Source organism: Chlorocebus sabaeus, chromosome 9 (assembly GCF_047675955.1).
Source record: "Chlorocebus sabaeus isolate Y175 chromosome 9, mChlSab1.0.hap1, whole genome shotgun sequence".
Classification (NCBI taxonomy): Eukaryota; Metazoa; Chordata; class Mammalia; order Primates; family Cercopithecidae; genus Chlorocebus; species Chlorocebus sabaeus.
Window position 1 is genome coordinate 30,429,791 of NC_132912.1, and position 19,773 is coordinate 30,449,563.

General features: G+C 36.2%; 1 protein-coding gene across 1 annotated transcript in view; it reads left to right on the top strand.

The window, feature by feature from the left end:
* The first annotated feature begins 129 nt into the window (after window positions 1-129).
* Window positions 130-19,773, top strand: part of LOC103247461 (synaptotagmin-like protein 5) — a 74,013-nt gene continuing 54,369 nt past the window's right edge. Inside the window, exons 1-2 of the mRNA XM_073019516.1 lie at window positions 130-170; window positions 18,729-18,844. Of these exons, the coding sequence (XP_072875617.1) occupies window positions 130-170; window positions 18,729-18,844 (157 nt within the window). The remainder of the gene's footprint in view (window positions 171-18,728; window positions 18,845-19,773) is intronic.

The window sequence follows — 19,773 nt, forward strand, 5'->3', positions numbered from 1 at the left end:
TCATTTTTTTTTATTTCAAAATACAGTAAGGCACATTTTGGTGCTAAGCATCCCAGAAGATATTGATGCAGCCCTACTCCAAGGTTTCCAACATAAGCAAATAGCAGGAGGGGGGCACTATTTACTGAGATGGGGAACACTGAAGAAAGAGCTGGTGACATTGGAGTTAGGTAAATGGGGCAAGAAGAGCATAATGAGTTCATCCTTGAGCACACTAAAACATCAAATTGGAGGTGCTGAGCAGGTAATTGGTGAGCAGAAGCCCCAGAAGAAAGCACATATTCGAGGAATGACTGGGTCTATATAGTGAAAGCAGGCTTGAGATACTTGCAAGACTGGAAAGTGACTGTAGAATTGAGGCAGTAGAATAGCGTTGGGAGTCAGGAAACCTAAGGCCAATTCATGCTGACTTCCTAAAACTAAATCAAAAGGAAAACCCCAACTTTCCACACCTAAGTAACAAAAGAACCAGAGGCTACTCCCTTTACAACCACGACCCCCTTTTTCTGCGTGGCAGACGGAAAGTTGAAAGTATCTCTGATTAGTTGCTTTTTGCAACCAATCAGACATTTGCATAGGAGTATAACGCTGTAACTTCACTTTAGCCTCTGATTGGTTGCTTTCCACAACCAATCAGATGCTTGAATAGGGTGTAACCTTTGTAACTACACTTCAGCCTCTGATTGGTTGCAAGGCCACTACTTCATTTACATAGTAACCAATGGGAAATGTACCAATGGTTACTTGGGAATGGCACCAAGTAACCAATGGGAAACCTCTAGAGGGTAATAAAACCCCAGAAAACTCTGTAAAGGGACTCTTGAGCCCCTGCACTAGAGCTTGCCCCCACCATGGGGTTTTGCCACATTGCCCAAGCTGGTCTTAAACTTCTGAGCTCAAGCAATCTGCCCACCTCAGCCTTCCAAACTGCTGGGATTACAGGTGTGAGCCACTGTGCCTGGCCATCTATACTATTGATATATATGATCCAGAGCTATATAATATATATTGCAACCCCAGGCCATGAATTGGCACTGGTTCATGGCCTGTTAGGAACAGGGCTGCAGAGCAAGTGAAACTTCATCTGTATATACATCCACTCCCCACCACCCAAGCTCCACCCCCTTGTCAGATCAGTGGTGGCATTAGTTTCTCATAGGGGTGTGAACCCTATTGTGAACTGCACATGGGAGGGATCTAGGTTGTGTGCTCCTTATGAGAATCTAACGCCTGATGATCTGTCATTGTTTCTTATCACCCCTAGATGGGAACCCTCTAGTTGCAGGAAAACAAGCTCAGGGCTCCCACTGATTCTACACTATGTTGTATATTTGTATATAACATAATGTATGCCAACACACATTTGTATATTTCATTATATATTACAATGTAATAATAATAGAAATAAAGTGCACAATGAATGTAATGTGCTTTAATCATCCCAAAACCATCCCCACCCCTCCCCTCACCCCCCATCCCTGGTCAGTGGAAAACTTGTCTTCCACAAAACTGGTCTCTGGTGTCAAAAAGGTTGTGGACCACTGATATATATATATATGAGATATATATATAGCTATGCTGTAGTCCTAGATTTTATATATATATATAAATATACATATATTATATATATAAAATATAACATAATGCTATCGTCTATCTCAGAAGGTGGTGGTGAAATATTAGGTAATGCATGCAAAACTTGTAGCTTGGTGCCTGGAATAATGGAGCACTCAACAGTGTTAGCTATTAATAAGGCAAAGGCAGCTCACTGTATTCGTCAGCATAACCCATGCTATGCTGCAGCTCAAACAACACCCAAATCTCAGTGGCTTGACACAAAGAAGTTTCTTTCTCACGAATGCTACATTTCCAATGTGAGTCAATTGGAGGATCTGCTCTAGCTGCTCAAGCAGGGGCTCAGGCTACATATGGAAGTTCAACTACCTTGTAGCAACACCATATACAACTCATGACCTCTTTGGTTGCTGTAGCAGGGCAAGAGAGAGAGGAAGTTAGAAATGAAATGTTTAAGGCTGTGCACGGTGGCTCATGCCTGTAGTCCCAGAACTTTGGGACTGTCTCTACTAAAGATACAAAAATTAGCTGGGCGTGGTGGCGGGTGCCTGTAATCCCAGCTACTCGGGAGGCTGAGGCAGGAGAATCACTTTAATTGAAGAGGCAGGGTCTTGCTGTGTTGTCCAGGCTGGTCTTGCACTCCTGGACTCAAGGGATCCTCCAGCCCTGGCCTCCCAAAGTGCTAGGATTACAGGCATGAGCCACTGCACCCAGCCACTCTTTCTGTATTTAAAAACTGCCCCTGAGCATCCTTGTCTCAGGACCCCTCTTGGCTTCACGTGGCTCCTCAGAAGGCACAGATAATTCCCCTGAGACATTCTTAGACATTTGAGGTGACTGGCAATATGATTCTCACATGTTCAACCGGCTCTGCACATTAGTTGACAAGTAAAGCTGGAGTAGTTTCCGAATTTCCTCAAAACCTAGCTTTCCTTGAGAAAGAACGAAGGGAGGGAATCTTCCCATTTTCCTGTGGGAGTGCAGTGAGCACAAATTTCACTTTGCCAACATGGGTGAAAGCCAAGAGTCCTTGTTTTCTCAGTTCAATTAAACCAGTCTTAGTCTGATTCAGTCTCTACTATTCTCATCCTTTCGAGAAATTTCCCCTGAATCTACTGGTATGTTTTCTCCCTCCCAATATCTGTCTCCTCTGCTCTGGGAGGTGCCTCATAATCTCATCTCAAGGCAGCTGAGTGTTGATCTACCTTTCCTGTGAATGAAGTAGGGGACGCTGGCATCACTCCAATTCATTGGTTTTTGTTTTGTTTTTCAACTAATTAACTCATCCTGTTATAATAATTTAGGGGTTGTCTTGAGAGGAAAAGTAAATAGTGAGGTAGTAGAAGTGATCTTTCATTTTCAACTTCTCTAAATGAGGACTACTGTTCTGTTGAAGATGCCTATATTCAGTGCTTACATTTTTAGCGAATGTTATGTTCCCTGTACTGTTTCACAAAAGTGACCCTGAATAGAGCAATTCAAACTATGTTTTAATACTGGATTGAGATAAGTAGGGTTACTTTTTCTCTTCTTTAGTTTTTAATTTTTGTGAGTACATAGCAGGTATATATATTTATGGGGTACATGAGATGTTTTGATAGAGGCTTGCAATATGTAATACTTATATCAGGGTAAATGGAGTATCTATTACCTCAAGCATTTATCCTTTGTGTTACAAACAATCCAACTATACTCTTTTAGTTATTTTTAAATGTAAAATTAAATTATTATTGACTATAGTAACCCAGTTATGCTATCAAGTACTAGATCTTATTCATTCTGTCTAACTATTTTTATACCTGTTAGCCATCTCCACTTCCCTCGACCCCCACTACCCTTCCCAGCCTCTGGTAACCATCCTTCCACTCTCTATGTCCATGAGTTAAATTGTTTTAATTTTTAGCTCCCACAAATAAGTGAGAACATGTAAAGTTTGTCTTTCTGTGCTTAGCTTATTTCACTTAATATAATGGCCTCTATTTTCATCCATGTTGTTGCAAATGACTGGATTTCATTCCTTTTTATAGCTGAATAGTACTCCATTGTGTATATGTACCACATTTTCTTCATCCATTCATCTGTTGATGGTCACTTAGGTTGCTTCCAAATCTTGGCTATTGTGAATAGTGCTGCAGTAAACATGGGAGCGCAGATATCTCTTCAATATACTGATTTCCTTTCTTTTGGGTGTATACCTAGGAGTGGGATTGTTAGATCGTATGGTAGCTCTATTTTTAGTAGTTTGAGGAACCTCCAAATGTTCTCCTAGTTGTTGTACTAATTTACATTTTCACCAACAGTGTATGAAAGTTCCTTTTCCTCTACATTCTCACCAGCATTAGTTATTGCCTGTCTTTTGAATAAAAGCCATTCTAACTGGAGTGAGATAATAGCTCATTGTAGTTTTGTCATGCATTTATCTGATGATCAATGTTGTTGAACACCTTTTCATATGCATGTTTGCCATTTGTATGTCTTCTTTTGAGAAATGTCTGTTCAGGTCTTTTGCCCATTTTAATCAGATTATTAGATTTTTTCCTAGTCAGATTATTAGATTTTTTTGTAGAGTTGTTCAAGCTCCTTATATATTCTTATTATTAATTCCTTGTCAGATGGGTACTTTGCAAATATTTTCTCCCATTCTGCAAGTGGTCTCTTCACTTTGTTGACTGCGTCCTTTGCTGTGCAGAGGCTTTTTAACTTGATATGATCCTATTTGCTCATGTTTGCTTTGATTGCCTGTGCTTGTGGGGTATTTCTCAAAAAGTGTTTGCCCAGACCAATGTCCTAGAGATGTTTCTGCAAAGTTTTCTTATAGTAGTTTCATAGGTTGAGATCTTAGATTTAAGCATTTAATCCACTCCAATTTGATTTTTGTATATGGTGTGAGATAGGGGTCTAGTTTAATTCTTCTGCATGTGGATATCCAGTTTTCCCAGCACCATTTATTGAAGAGACTGTCCTTTCCCCAATGTATGATTCTGGCACCTTTATCGAAAATGAGCTCACTGTAGATGTATGGATACGTTTCTTGGTTTTCTATTTGGTTCCATTGGTCTTTGAATCTGTTCTTATACCAGTACATTGCTGATTTGCATATGTTCTACAGCATAAAAACATAGAAATTATAGTTCTGTGGTATAATTTAAAGTCAGGTAACGTGAATCCTCCAGTTTTCTTTTTGCCCAGGACAGCTTTGGTTATTCTGGGTCTTTTGTGGTTCCATGTAAATTTTAATATATTTTTTTTGCAGTTCTGTGAAAAATGTAATTGGTATCTTAATAGAGAATGCATTGAATCTGTAGATTGCTTTAGATAAACAGTTTTAAAGAAACGAATCATTTAAGTTCTTTTATTGCTTACTTTGGATACGTTATTTTGATTTATGTCAGCAATTATTCTCAATTCTTTATCTCACATAAATAAAGTTTTCTTAGTCCTTTCTGTCATCAGCAAACTTCCTTCTACAGATCTGGGAGGATGAACACCAATGAAATAAACAATATGTGGATTTCAACGTAATATTTTACTGATTTGAAGGAGCTCTTTCTGTATTCTATGTACAAGCTATGTTGGTTACCCATATTGCAGATATCCTCTCTCACCTCCTGACTTGGCTTTCCACTGTCTTAATGGTATCATTTTATGAACAGAAATCTCTACTTTTTAGTAGTTCCATTTGTTAATTGTTTCCTGGATTACTAGAGGGATTTTTTTCTGAATCCTGTTGGAGAAAACTTTCCCTAACACCAAAATCATGAAAGTATTCTCTTATGTGATGTTTTGTAATTGTTACTGTCTTACCTTTTTTCTTTAAACTTATAATCCACTTGAAACTTATTTTTTGTGCATACTGTGAATTAAAAACTGATTTTTATATTTTAATATGGGAATTATGCAGTGGCTGATTTGAGTACCCTAGATAACTCTATTCAGTGATGTTTGTTAATTGGATTGTCTAAGTCTTCCATATACTTAGTGATTTTTAATCTGCATATCCAGTCAGATATCAAGAAAGGTATGCTAAATTCTCTCAATAATAATTGTGGATTTTCTATTTATCCTTTTAGTTCTGATTATATTTGCTTATATATTAGATTTACTACATAGTTCCCTTCCCACTGCTCTTTATTCTTTACTATATCTCTATGCTTCCATTAGAATAATTTTTCTTCTTCCTAAAGGGTACTCTTTAGTATTTCCTTTAGTGTGGCTTTGCTGGTGGTGAGTACTCTCAATTTTTTTCTTAGCATGGCTTTATTTCACTCTTAATTTTCAAATATGTTTTCACTGCTTATTGAATCCTAGGTTGGACGTTATTAACTTTCAGTAATTTGAAGATTCTGTTGGCTTCTGATTTCCAGTGTTTCTATTAGGAAATCAGCTATCAGTATATTATTGTTCCTTTGAAGGTAATATTTTAAAAACGTTTTTAGTATTTTCCCTTTTTCTGTTGTGTTTTCAACAGTTACTATAACAAACCTATGTCTGATTTTCTTTGTATTTATCTATCTTGATGTTCCTAGAACATCTTGAACCTGTACATTAATATCTTTTGTCATATTTGAAAATTTCTCAGGGAATATCTCTTTAGATATTTCTTTTCCCCCATTATCTGTCTCCTCTATGCCAGGTAGTCAAGATATACATCTTAGTAATATTCAACATCTTTTAGATATCTGTATGCTCTTTTCTGTATTTGTTATCCATTTATATCTATAAACTCAGTTTGTATATTTTGTCTGACCTATATTTCAGTTCATGAATCTTGCCTTTGTGTCTAATTTGCTATTAAATATATCCATTTAATTCTTAACTTCAGTTACTGTGTTTTTCAGTTTTAGAATTTTCATTTTGCTTCTGTTATGTTTTCTAACTGTCTGCTGACCTACTCATTTTTTTCTTGCAATTTTTTGAAATAATTATTTGGAGTTATGTTAAAATGTATAAATTATAGCTCTGTTATCTGAGTCCCCTGTGGGACTATTTCTATTGTTTATTGTTTCTTGTGGTTTTGGTCATGTCTTTCTTCCCATAAACTTAGTAGTTTTTTATTGATGATCAAAATATATGAAAAAACAGTAGGACTTAATGAGACTCTGTGTAATATGCCTCTACTGAGAATGTACATTTTTCTTCTGGAAAGGAACTAGGATAAGGCTCTTGCATATTCAGGATTACCTTCATCAAGTTAAGGATTGAACTAATTTCAAAATTGGGACCTTGGCCCCCATGAGGACTGATCTGTTTCTGGATCACATAAACTCATAGGGAATACTCCTTCAGAGACTCATAACACACCTATTAGATAACATAGGCAACTGGTTTTACATTTTGTGGATAGTGTAAACAAGAACGCTAAGAGTCAGATGTGTGTTAGTAAAGTTGGGATGAGTTTAAAAGTTTTGGGGGTTTTTGTTTGTTTGCTTGCTTTCTTATTTTTTCACACAGCTCTTTTCCTACCAGATTCTGCCAGGATGAGATTTTCCATTTTAGAGCAATGAAGAAGAAAATGGAATTTTAACAAATCACTGATTTGCTAGTCCTCAACTCTGGAGTCTGAGGATTTATGGGGGAATTTCTCAATAACTATTTCTCTAAATTTATATAATACTATTTGATCCTTAGTATTTCTTTTTTTCATTTATATATCATGTTTGTTCACCCTATTCTTTACACCTGAGGCCCTCACTCACTTAGACAACAGTAACCAGGGACTGTGACTCAAAAGCTCTTCAATCAATTATAAGTCATCTCAAGCTTCTGTATGGGGAGAACTTTAACTTCTAAATATCACTTGCAATTACTGAAGTATACTTTTCAATAAAAGATCCAAGGATATTGTGTATTCACACATTTTGCCATCAACTAATCTGCTATTTAGTACGGATGGTAACTAGAGGCCTAAGTCACTCATACCTCTCTCCTACATTTTATCAGATTAACTTTAAGTTCCTTTAATGAGAAATTAACTTCTAAAATAAGCCAGTGGAATTCAGAGGTTGTTTTAGAAGCTAGCCTACCCAAATTAATACAACCCTTTCCTGTGGTTTTTCCCTTAATACTTACATGCTCTATATTTTACTTATTTATCTTATTATTTTTCTTTCTCCACTAGAATGTAAGGGCAGGAGTTTTTATCGGTACTGTTCACTGATGTAGTTCTAGTGCTTAAAATAATGCCTATAGTAGATACTCAATGAATATTTGTTAAATGAATGGATAGATGAATGGATAAACAAACAAATGAACAACTGAATGGATGAATAAATGGTTGGCCTCTACTTAAAGCGTCTCAGGCTTAAGCAAGTGGAACAAATGTAGAACAATTGTGGTTTTCTTCTGTCAGGAGCATGGGATTAAAAAGAAATGAGCCATGCCAAATACATTTGCCCTCTGGACAAAGTAAATTCCTAACTGTCACATAAAGATATAACATAAGTGGTTGTCAGAGGGTACAAGAATAAATAATAACAAATCAAAACTTCTGTGTCTTCCTTGGGACATGTTAGTGCATTGATACAGAGCTTCTGAATCAATTGCACTAATTTTATTGGTGAAACAATAATTTAATAGACCCAAATATCCACCTATATGATTAATCCATTCATTAACCCATCCATCTATCTTTCCCACACGTTTATTGATAACCTGTTAAGTATACTAGGGACTAACTAAGGATACAAATTTGAATAAAAAATGGACTATCCTCAATGGTTACACAGTATAAGGAGGAAGATGAGTTTATTATTTCATTCATAAATTTCTGTCTTGATGCCTTAAAATGTCCTAAGGAAGAAACAGCTCTTTCAGTGTGTGATTCTAACCCTTCTATGACAACAACCTGTCTTACAGTTATATCTTTCTGTGACAGCTCAAAATTTACATGATGAGTATTTAATTTGACATATCAAAATTACTTCTCACTTTTAAAGCTGAAAATCAGAGTATGTTACTTCTCCAGTATTCCAACTGTTAGTCTGTGTGATATTAGAGACCTAAAACTATCTCTCAGTATTAGAAGTATCTTGTTTGCTATTCAAGGAGTAGTTTTCAAAAAGGAAGCATAAATGACATTTTATTGGCAGCAAACACTCTTTGTTTGTTGTAAGAGAATACTGCAGCCTCACTGGGCTGTCTCTATGTTTAATAGACCATAAAATTGAAATTCCCACTCTGACCTCTAAGAGATGAGATGAATCAGAAGGTGACCCACTCTCTAATCAGTTGGAAATAAATGACCTTTATTGTCATTTACATTGGATTGGGTAAAAGTAAAGAGCTTTTATTGCTTTAGCACTGAAACGATTACAGCAAGGACTGACAGAGGAAGGTTACCTGTTATAATGGGCTGAGCAGCCCCTGACATTTTCTCCAATCCCTTCTGATTCTAACAAGTTGGCGACTGTAAGCCTAGTTTTTAAACTTAATAAAAACATGATAAAAGAGACCTTGACACAGCCAGTTAATTCATTTTTCTATCTTAATAAAACCTACAAAATTCCATATTGTTATGTTAGCTGAGGTAGTTGCTGTCCAACACAAAGACGGTCATAAAGATCGTATTTTCTAATTAGTACCAAATTGAATTCAGAAAGGCCCAAAAGGTAAAAGCAGCATGAGTTGGAACAAAACATGAAATATTTTTTCTTTTCTTTTTTCTTTTTTTTTTTTTTTAAGACAAAGTCTTGCTCTGTCACCCAAGCTGGAGTGCAGTGGTGTGATCTCGACTCACTACAGCCTCTGCCTCCCGGGTTCAAGTGATTCTCCTGCCTGAGCCTCCCAAGTGGCTGGGACTACAGGCATGTGCCACCACACCCGGCTAATTTTGTTGTATTTTTAGTAGAGATGGGGTTTCACTGAGTTGGCCAGGCTGGTCTCAAATTTCTGACCTCAAGTGATCCACCCGCCTCAGTCTTCCAAAGTGCTGGTATTACAGGCGTGAGCCACTGTGTCTGGCCAAAACATGAAATACTTCTAAGATGGCATTGATGGGCTGATCTTATGTTCATGCTATGTTGCAACATATTACACTGCTATATGTCCTTGTGAGAATCTTTGTCCTTTTAAATTAGGAAGATCCTGATATTTTTATTTTTGATTAATTGGTAATGATTACTGCAATGGATAAAACATAACTGAAATAGAAGAAAAGTTTTGAGTGTTTATCAGTAAAATAAATTTCAAAAAAGATAGTACTGATGGGTGGAACATACACAGAGTGCAGAAGAGAATGTATACACCTTTGTTATAAGAAAGAGAAATACAGCCCCTGACATCTGGAAACTGGGCTCACACTGACAAACCTAGTCCCTTGATGTTAAGAGCTGGCCTTGCACTTACAAGTAGGCCATACTGTTATCCTGTTGGACATCAAGCAGTCTCAGGGTACCAGAATCCCACAAGATCATTCTACAACAATAATCAAGTAAACAAAACAAGAACATTTTATAATCTTATCTAAGCATAGATGAAAACAAGGTGACTGTTGAAAACGCAAATTACCAAACATTCCCATTTCTTGACTAATGTGAATAACCTACTCTCTTACCAATTAGAGCTTTAACCTAGCATTAGTCTGCCATCCTTCTAAATAAAATTTGAGATACCAATGATAGAATTGTCTCCACTCTCTGACATCTCTTAGTCCAGAGAAAATCCCTGCTCCACCGAACTCTCCTGAAAATTACTAACATAAACCTAAATCCTATAGTAAATCCTTTCAAGTGCCCTCTGACTGAGACTCTCCATGATTCCTCGTGGTATGTGGGGTGTATTTATTTATTTATTTTCATTACTATGGACAAAAGTCTCAACTTGTTTGTCCATAGGTGGAACAAACATCTGGTCATCTTTGGCCTGATGAGTGAGTATTGGTAATTGCCGCATAGGTCATTTCAAAATCACCTCTAATTTAGCAAATTTTCATAGTGCAGCTCTAAGGGAAAGATTCATATTGGAGTAGTCCCACATTTACCCAAAGATTTTTTGAATGGTAAGAAGCTATTTTGAGTCCCTTGACATGCTCTTTTGCATCACCTATCAATTATATACAAGTGCCTCCACGCTTGTATAGAATGAGGTGTTCACTATGAGTATGGTACCTTAATATCTATATAAACTAGAAAGATTTTTAAATCTAAAAATACAGTACATATCCAAGATACTCTATAATACCTATGGTTTAAACAATAATAAAAATAGCCCCTGTGTATTCGTTACCCAGTCTAAGAATTAGAACATCTTGTTTTGCATTTTTCATTCCCTTGCTTTATTTTATGGTTTTACTGCATTTGGATGTGTCTCTAAGTAATATATTTTCCAGTTTTGCATTTTTGAGTATTATGGAAATGGAAATCACACTACCTGTATTCTTTTATGATGTTTTTATCTCAGCAACATTTTTGTAAAATTCATCCATATTCGTGTGAATAACATTATGTTCATCTACACTGTTGTTACATTCCCTTAATGCATCTATTTTCTGGTGAATAGACATTTAGATTGTTTCAGTTTGTAATTTTACCAAAAAATGCTGCCATGACATTCTTATACAGATGGCCTGACAAACATGTATGAGTATGTACACTCAATGGTGGGATTTTTAAGTCTGTGGATCATGACCTATTGGTAGGTAGTAACCAGCATTAAAAACAAGTGGTGGGATTTTTAAATCTGTGAATCATGACCCATTGGTGGGTAGTAACTAGCATTAAAAAAAAGTGGAGTAGAAAGCGTCAGTATACATATACATATATGTGTGTGTGTGTGTGTGTGTGTACTTATACGTGTTATTTATTTTCTGAATTGTGACATAAAATGTATTTCTTACTGCGACCTGTGCCAAAAATGCTTGAGAAGATTGCAGGGTGTGCATCTAGGAATGAAATTGCACACCAGACAGTGTCAGCATTTTCAGCTTGACAAGATGATGTTAAATTATTTTTTATAGTGGTTGTACCAATTAAAACCCACTAGCATTGTATGTGTTTCCTTTACTTCCTGATCTTACCAACACTTGGCTTCATGAAAATTTTTTACTTTTTTCAAACTGATAGATATAAAGGAATATCTCCCTATAGTTTCAATTTACATTTTACTGCTTAAGTATGAGGTTGAGCATCTTTTCATATATTTATTAGCTTTTTGTGGCTCTTTTTCTGTGATATGAGTATTTATGTGTATTGCACAATTTTATTTTAGGTGCTGGTCTTTTCCTTATTAATTTGGAGTTACCCTTTATGCTTCATCTCTAAATATGTTTTTGCTTTGAAGTCTATTTTTTTTGTTGTTGAGACGGAGTCTCGCTCTGTCGCCCAGGCTGGAGTGCTGTGGCCAGATCTCAGCTCACTGTAAGCTCCGCCTCCCGGGTTTTACGCCATTCTCCTGCCTCAGTCTCCCGAGTAGCTGGGACTACAGGCGCCCGCCACCTCACCCGGCTAGTTTTTGTATTTTTTTAGTAGAGATGGGGTTTCACTGTGTTCGCCAGGATGGTCTCGATATCCTGACTTCGTGATCTGCCAGTCTCGGCCTCCCAAAGTGCTGGGATTACAGGCTTGAGCCACCGCGCCCGGCCTGAAGTCTATTATTTATGTTATTAATACAACTACATCAAATTTCTTTTGGTTAATAGCTGCATACATGTTTTTCCAACATTTGACTTTAAACCTTTCTGTGTCCATATGTTTAAGGTGAGTCTTTTTTATGTGGCATATATGTTATTTTAAAATATAGCATATGTTATATGTATTTTAATATTTGCTATACTTATATACTACATACATTATATATGTGCTATATATACATACACATGATATATATATTTTATGTAATTTTTAACATTTAATCTCATAATACTGTTTCTTAAATTATAGTTTAGTCTGTACTCACTGATCACTGCAATATTTACATGTATTTCTGTTATCATTGCGATTCCTAAAATATTTGCATTTATTTATTTTATCTGTAGATTCATTAAAGTGTATTTTTCTCATTCCATGTTATTCTTTCTACTGGTATTCGTATTATATGCTTTTTTCATTTTCAGTGGTTACCCTGGAAATTATAACATCTATATTTAACTTTGCAAATCAATAGCAGAAAGAAGCTTGGTATTCTTAAACTCTAAATACCATCTTCTTGGCTGATACATGATTTTTGTCCTTTGTTTTAGACATTTCTCATTATATAATCCAACAATTTATGTAATCTCATTTTTCTTTATAAATCAATGTTTGTTTAGATTTTTATATATTTTATCAATTTCATTGTTCACCATTTCCTTTTGTACCTCAGATCTATTTTGCCTCCTCCTGAAATATAGTTTTTAAAAGTTCCCTTAGTGAGAATCTATTGGTGATAAATTATCTGTTTTCATTTTGTTGAAAATTTCTTTATTTCATCCTCATTCGCGAACAGTGATTTCTGTGGATATGCAATTCTAGATTGATAGTATTTTCTCCCAGAACTTTGAAGATATATCATTGGTTTCTGGATTTCATCATTGCTATTAAAAATCAATTGTCATGCTAATTGTGATTCTTTTGTAGGTTTCCTTTTGCCTTCCTAGCTGCTTTTAAGATGTTCCCTTTGTCTGTAGTGCTCTATAGTTTCACCATAATGGGTCTAGGGATTTCTTTTCACTTTTCCTGATTGGAAAGGAAGAAAGGAATAAATGTACACCAGCATCTTTGTATGGCCAAGGTCCTTGTTTGTCTTCTTCACCTCTGTATTCTTAGCCTTAGCCCAGGGCCTGACACATAGTAGAAATGAAATAAATATTTGCTGTGTAGGCCGGGCGCAGTGGCTCACGCCTGTTATCCTAACACTTTGGGTGGTCGAGGTGGGCGGATCACTTGAGGTCAGGAGTTTGAGACCAGCCTGGCCAACATGGTGAAACCCCATCTCTATTAAAAATACCAAAAATTCAGCCGGGTGTGAAGGTGCATGCCTGTAGTCCCAGCTACTCGGGAGGCTGAGGCAGGAGAATCTCTTGAACCTGGGAGGTAGAGGTTGCAGTGAGCTGAGAGCATGCCACTGCACTCCAGCCTGGGTGACAGAGTGAGACTCTGTCTCAAAAAAAAATCGCTGTGTAATTAATAAATGTATAAATAATTTGAATTAGTTTCCTTATGAATAAGAGAAGGGAACTAATATCTTATCTCAGCATGTCTAATAAGCATATCTTATTGCAGATGTCTCCAGTAGTTAATAGAAAATAAAGGAGCAAAATGAATCTTCTGGTCACTATTCTTTTTTAAGATAAAATTACCTATTTTCCCCTGTAAAACTATAAATAATTTAATTTGACTTTACATTCATATAAGCTTCCAAGTGAAGGTTTGAAACGTCCCAGAGGTTTAGTGTTACAGAAAACCAGGACCTAGCAAATCCTGAACTGTCAGTAATCATTATTCACAAATAAGTGTAGCCCACCATAATTTTAATCAAGCCCATTCTTCAGAGTATGACTTAGAGTACATAAAGTCTATGTCAAGTCTTGTGTTTTTCAAATACTAGATTGATGTGACAGACAGGGATATAAATTTTATAGTGGTCGGCATTTTTATTTTCTTTTGTCTTTTACCCCTTCTGTATTCTTACCACTCTACCCTCAACACACAAACATGCACACACACACACACCCCTCCCCCACAATCACAACCAATCATATGAAATACTATGTTTGTTATGCCTTGGACTCTATAGGTTTTCACCCTTCCTCAAAGCCTTGTTATAGCTGACAAGTATGAGTTCTCTTCAGACAATTTTCCCAAATATAAAGCATGTGGGATTTCAATACAAATCCTGTCTCTGACATAATACCTTTATAACTATGTGAGCTTTAGTTTCCTTGTCTGTAAATTGGTAATAGTAATAGATACTTCATGGCTTATAGTGAGAATTAGAGATACCATATATAAAGTGACTAGCCTATTACTTGGTGACTGATATGCACTCACTAAGTATTAGTTTTTTGTTCTACCAAGCCTTCTGTCTGCCTCCTGACAAGACCTGACACCTGAGAGTGTGACAAAGGCATAATCCCAACAATCTGTTCTGATATTTTCTCTGAAATGACAAATGACTCAAGTACATTATCTGAGTTGAACAAATACAAGATTTATAGTGATTATTCTCCAAGGGTAACAAGAGGTAATGACTAACAATTCTGGGAAGATCTTATTTGTGTTAGGTGTTGGCAGCTCTAAGCATACGTGGTAAAAGTGATATGGAGGCCCATTTCCTGGAGAGTGTAGACTGGAGGTGTCCACTTTCTTCTGTGACACATGAAACTGCTGTCAGTATGCTATCTACTCCATCTCACATCCAAAGAACTATCAAAAAAAACCAAACAAACAAACAAAAAAAACTAAGGCCTTGGCATGCCACTATTTAGCGACTTTTAGTCACTGAACTATAGTATTCCCCTTGTTCTTATTTCTTTTTGTGTACTCTTTGCCTCCTGCAGAAGTTAAAAACTCTTCTCTTTTTTAAATAAAACACCAGAGAGTAAATAGCTTAGGCTTTGAGAGCTATGTGGGCTACCACTGCAACTACTCAGCTTTGCAGTTGTAGCACAAAAGCAGCCAAAGACAGCATATAAACAGTTGAGCATGGATATCTTTCAATAAAACTTTATTTATACGATCAATGAATAAAGGACTCCTTATTTAATAAATGGTGCTGGAATAACTGACTAGCCACATGAAGAAGAATGAAACTAGACCTCTATTTTTCACTATATACAAAAATTAACTCAAAATGGATTAAATATTTAAGCGTAAGACCTCAAACTATACAAATCCTAGAAGAAAACCCAGGAAATACCATTTTGAATATCAGCCTTGGCAAATAATTTATTACTAATTCCTCAAAAGTAATTACAATAAAAACAAAAATTGATAAATGATACCTAATTAATCTAAAAAGCTTTTACACCGCGAAAGAAACTAATAGAGCAAACAGACAACCCACAGAATGGGAGAAACTATTTGGAAGCTATGCATCCTACAAATGTTTAATATCCATAATCTGTAATAAAGTTAACAAGCAAAAAGCAAATAATCCTATTAAAAAGTAGGCAAAGGACATGAACAGACCCATCTCAAAAGAAGATATACAAGGAGCCAACAAGCATATGAAAAAAAAGTTCATCACTAATCATCAGAGAAATGCAAATCAAAAGCACAGTGAAATACCATTTCACATGAGTCAGATGGTTGTTATTAAAAAGTCAAAAAATTACAGATGCTGGTGAGGTTGTGGAGCAAAGAAAATGCTTATACATTGCTGGTGGGAATGTAAATTTGTTCAGCCACTGTGGAAAACAGTTTGGAGATTTCTCAAAGGACTAAAACAAAACTATTACACCATTTGACCCAGCAATCCCATTACTGGGTATATACCCACAGGAGAAAAAAAGTCATTCTACAAAAAAAACACATGTACTTATATATTCACAGCTACACTATTCACAAAAGCAAAGACATAGACTTAACCTAGGTGCCCATCAACAGTAGATTGGATCAAGAAATTGTGGTACATATACAACATGGAATACTATGCAGCCATAAAAAATAATGAAAGGAGGCCATTATCCTAAGCGAATTAATGCAGGAATAGAAAACCAAATACTGCATGTCCTCACTTATAAGTAGGAGCTAACCACTGGGTACATATGGAGACAAAGATGGCAACAATAGACACTGTGGACTCCTGGTGGTGGGGGCAAGGATTGAAAAACTACCCATTGGATGCTATGTTCAGTACCTAGGTGACAGGATCATTCATACCCCAACCCTCAGCCTCACACAATATACTCACATAACATATGGATAATCTAGGATAATCTCACTATTTAAGGTCAGCTAATTAGTAACCTAATTCCATCTGTAATGTCTGATCATATCAGCACCTGGATTAGTGTTTGATTGAATAGCCAAGAAACAGGAGACATCTTTCGAATTTAGAATACCACAATTGTCACCTGGATTTCCGACATTGTGATACATAAGTATATAGATCATTTGAAATGTATCCAGAAATAACCTATTCAAGCTTTTGGTTTTGGTAGGTTATATCTTAGATTTGAACATATTCCATAAGCATATTTTATATAGTTACTGTTATGGGGCTTATCCAATAGTCTGGGCTTCTCAGTAAGTAATATAGCCACTTGGGAGTAAATCTATGATAGACAAACTATGGTCTGATCCTTCAATGAATACCTTTCTCCAAGGTTAACATTTTCACTTTTTTTCCCAGTAGTGGAATGGTGTTTCATATAGAATTTACCTTTGCCTCATAGATTCCGAAGCAGATTTCAGGATAATTGCTGTGGGGAACAAGGTTGACATATTTTTCTGGAGTGACTTTTCTATTTGGGATCCAGCTATTGATTTTCAAGTCCAATAAGTTGCTGAATCAAATGGGTATAATACTCTGGGACTTGAAATGTCTATTTGACTCTCAGTTGCTTTTCCTCAGCCACCATATCAGACATGTCACCAATTCTTACTGATTCTCATTCTCAATGGCCCAAGTGTCTGTGTCTTTCCCTTTACTCCTCACCTCCATGATACCCTGATTTGCATCTTCATCATTTTCTATCCTCTTTATTGTTTAACTTTCTAATTTGCCTGCCTACCTCTGGTTTCTCTCGTCATATATTTATCCAGAGATTATGTGATTCAATCTAAACTTTAGAAAAACTGCTAGAATGACACTCCAGTTCTTTACCTCAGCATTCAAAGATTTGGCCCCAAATCCTACCTTTTAACTCCACTTTTCAATAGAATTCTCCACAAATCCTTTACCCTAGTTACATAGTCCTATTTACTATTTTCAGAACTTGCCCCATAGAGGTTTTGGGACAGTAATGCTCACCTAATCAGCTAAAGCCGTTTCTTAATTTTTAATTAGAAATATATTTAGTCTACCGAATGACTTCTACGGCTGTTAAAATCATTGTGATATGCCTGAAAATGACTTTTATAGCAGCATAACTACTATAGGTTGAATTCCAGGTATTCTAATTCATTCCACAAATATTTCCTGAGTGCCAGTTACTGCTCCTAGAAGTGGTGAACAACACAGCCAAGGTCCCTGCCCTCATTTCACTGATAATAATGAGAAATATGAGGATATGAAAAGAAGGGTAATGTGTTAAAATTATGGGAGAATAGTCAGCCATTCATTTGAAAAACATTAATTGAGATCATAGTCTGTGAAATACTTTCTTGTAGGTACTATGAAAAAAAAAGATGAAGAAGACAGAAATCAGTTCTCAGAGCATTTACAACCTAGTAGACATGAGAGGATAGAAATAATACTGAAGGATGCTATAAGTAGTGGGAGAAGTACAGACAAAGAAGAAGATTATAAACATTTCAGGAGGGAAGATGAGGGTGATTTCATGTAGCCATTGCAGGCAGGGCTTAAAAGATGGATGTGACTATTCAAGGATCCTTCTTTCCCATCTTTAACACTGAATTTATTACCAAATCCAGGCAAGCAGTTCCACCACTTACAATTTGAATTTATTACTCCTCTCTTAGTCTTACCATTGCCCTAGCATGGATGCCATCATCTGTCTCCTGAACTATTACAATGGCCAATGTGTCTCTTCATCCTACTCTCTCATCAGTCTAACCCACTGTACATGTTATATCAAAGAATCTTTCCAAAACAGAATCTGATCATGACCTCTTTTTCATTCAGAACCTATACTTGATCTCTATTGTTTGCATTGAAGATCATTTATCCACTAATGCAGTGGTTAAGAACTTGAGCCCCAGGTCAGACTTACTGGGATGGGATCCTGGCTCTACTACTTACCAACTGTGTGATAGGAGGCACATTATTTTATTGCTCTAAGTGCCAATTTCCTCATCTATAAAATTAGGATAATAGTGTTTACATAAGGTTGCTATGTTGATAAAAATATATGAAGTGTGAACTGCAATTAGCAAGTACCTAGCAGATAGTAAATATTCAATTAATACTGGCTATTATTATCACCATAAAATACTCCAGAGATTGAGATAAACTTTGTAAATAATTAGCTGTTTTCAGTTTATTAGGGATTTTTGAGAGTTAATTATGTGGCTAAATAATTGAATTTCAATGCTGTTCCCTTTTCCCTTGAGTAGGCAGCTAAGGATTATAACTGGTGAGTGGTTTTTTGAAAAAAAGGCAAAACATTTCAAGCAAGTCAATGTTCTCGGCACTGATGTTGTCCGACAGTCCATTTTAAGAAGAAGTCCAGGTAATTAAAGCAAATGTGTGGTTTCACAACTATTTTCATCTTCATTTGGCTAACTAAATAACTTCCCTATGTTATGCAGTTAATCAGCACAAATGAGTTTCCTGAATCCCTTAGGTCATTTCACAACTTGGTAGCATGAAATCTAAATACGTAATTCATATAGGACGAGGAAGTCAGTAGAAAACAAAATTCACAGTGATTTTCCATATATCTCACCCACCAAGATTTTCAAAGAAACCATTTGTCTCCATCATAGACAGTTCTCTTTCTGAATGCACATCCAATATTTTACTGAACACTTAAGAAAGTAACATAAAAAAGATGAATTAAATGATTCACACTGTGAAAATAATCCTTGATTTTTTCAACAATATTTATTTCCGATTTCTTTTAAATGTTACTTTTTAAATCCAGTGGTTCTCAACCAAGGATTGATAATGTGTACCTTGTCTCCCTCCCTCAAAACGGGAGCATTTGGAAAGGCAAGGGGGACATTTCTGGTTGTCACAATGACTGGTGAGTCAATGGCATTTGGTGGGAAGGAGCCAGAGATGCTAAATGGCTTGAAATGCATAGTCTTACTGAATGAATGCTGGCTTCAAATGAAAATAACACTCTACCTTGACAATGCTTTTTGGTGCAATTCAAACTACAATTCAGTTAAAGATGGAGTAAATCTTGTGATCGGGAGCGTGTTCCTCATATGTGGTGTAGTAAAAGCAGAACAAACACCTTTCGGCCTGTTTCTAGGCTTATCTCATCTTTCACACAGAGGAGACAAGTGCCCTTGTATTTAAGTCTGGCACATATGGCAAGGAGGCTTGGAACTGATTCCAGTGTTACTTCTGGGTGTGGCACTAGCAAGGAAAGGCTTTTGCACATGGGTCACATGGAGAAGATACTACAGAGAGATAGTGTGGAGTACAGTT